This window comes from Mastomys coucha, chromosome X, assembly GCF_008632895.1.
Source record: "Mastomys coucha isolate ucsf_1 chromosome X, UCSF_Mcou_1, whole genome shotgun sequence".
Lineage (NCBI taxonomy): Eukaryota > Metazoa > Chordata > Mammalia > Rodentia > Muridae > Mastomys > Mastomys coucha.
The window spans coordinates 145,071,098-145,072,015 of record NC_045030.1 but is presented as its reverse complement, the minus strand read 5'-3'; the positions used below and the strand labels follow the sequence as shown (position 1 = coordinate 145,072,015).

Sequence of the window (918 nt, the reverse complement as noted above, 5' to 3'; positions counted from 1 at the left end):
TCTGGAAAGGATACAGCTAGAGGCTGAAGAAGTGGAGGGAGGTAGTGGAGATTGCTTTAGTCTCTAACTGGTCTTGGTTCTACAGGGAAAAGAAGAAGCCCGCACTCATCTGACCTAACCAATGTGTGGTGGCTAGGGGAAGCATGTCAGCTGTTTGAGGAGAACCTTCTCCCGATTGGGACAGGAGAAGCAGGAAATGGTATCAGGCATGGGCTTCATATACTTTATCTGCCAGCTAAGTTGGAGAGGCGTCTAGAGGGGAAGGGATGGGTGGGGTGGGGGCTGCAAACACATTCCTTACTTTCTCTGGAGGGTTGTAGCCGGGCTGGTGCTGGTACTGGTGCTGTGACCTCCGCCCGCGCCAGGGCTGGAGCTTCGGGATGCGCCACGACTCAACTGGCCCCGCTCCCGCGGTGGCCGCTGCCCCACGCCCACCGCCGCGGAATAGCCGGCTTCCTTCTCGCGGCCCGGGTGCGCTGGCCCAGCCTCCCTCCCGCCACGCTCGCGACCCAGGGCTGGGTTCTCATGGTGCAGGTGGCACTGGGCCACGTCGCGCTCGCGGGCTGTGTAACCGGTAGTGTCCTGGAGCTGATAAGAGGCTTCTCGCTCCTTATCCCGATAGATAGCTTCCCGGTTCTGGTAAGCGCCATCCCGGTTCGGGTAGCCCACGTCCCGGGACGCCTGGTGGAACTGGCTCTCCCGCAGCTCGCGGTGGTGGAACTGGGTCTCACGCAGGTTCTGGTACTGGCTCTCGCGGCCAGGACTATCCCGCGCGCCAAGGGGGTCCCGGTGCAGTTCCCCACGGTGCAGCTGGCTCTCCTCCCGCAGGTCGCGGTTCTCCTGGGTGAGCTGGTCCAACTGGCCCTCCAGCTCTTCTATGCGCCGCCGCTGGGTCTCCAACAGCTGCTGCTGACTCTC

General features: G+C 62.4%; 1 protein-coding gene across 1 annotated transcript in view; it reads right to left on the bottom strand.

Moving 5' to 3' along the window:
- The window catches only part of LOC116098295 (IQ motif and SEC7 domain-containing protein 2), a gene marked incomplete at its 3' end in the record, with an annotated part of 84,735 nt that overhangs the window by 78,187 nt on the left and 5,630 nt on the right, over positions 1-918 (bottom strand). The window contains exon 2 of the mRNA XM_031380970.1: positions 302-915. Coding sequence (XP_031236830.1) covers positions 302-915 — 614 coding nt within the window. The remainder of the gene's footprint in view (positions 1-301; positions 916-918) is intronic.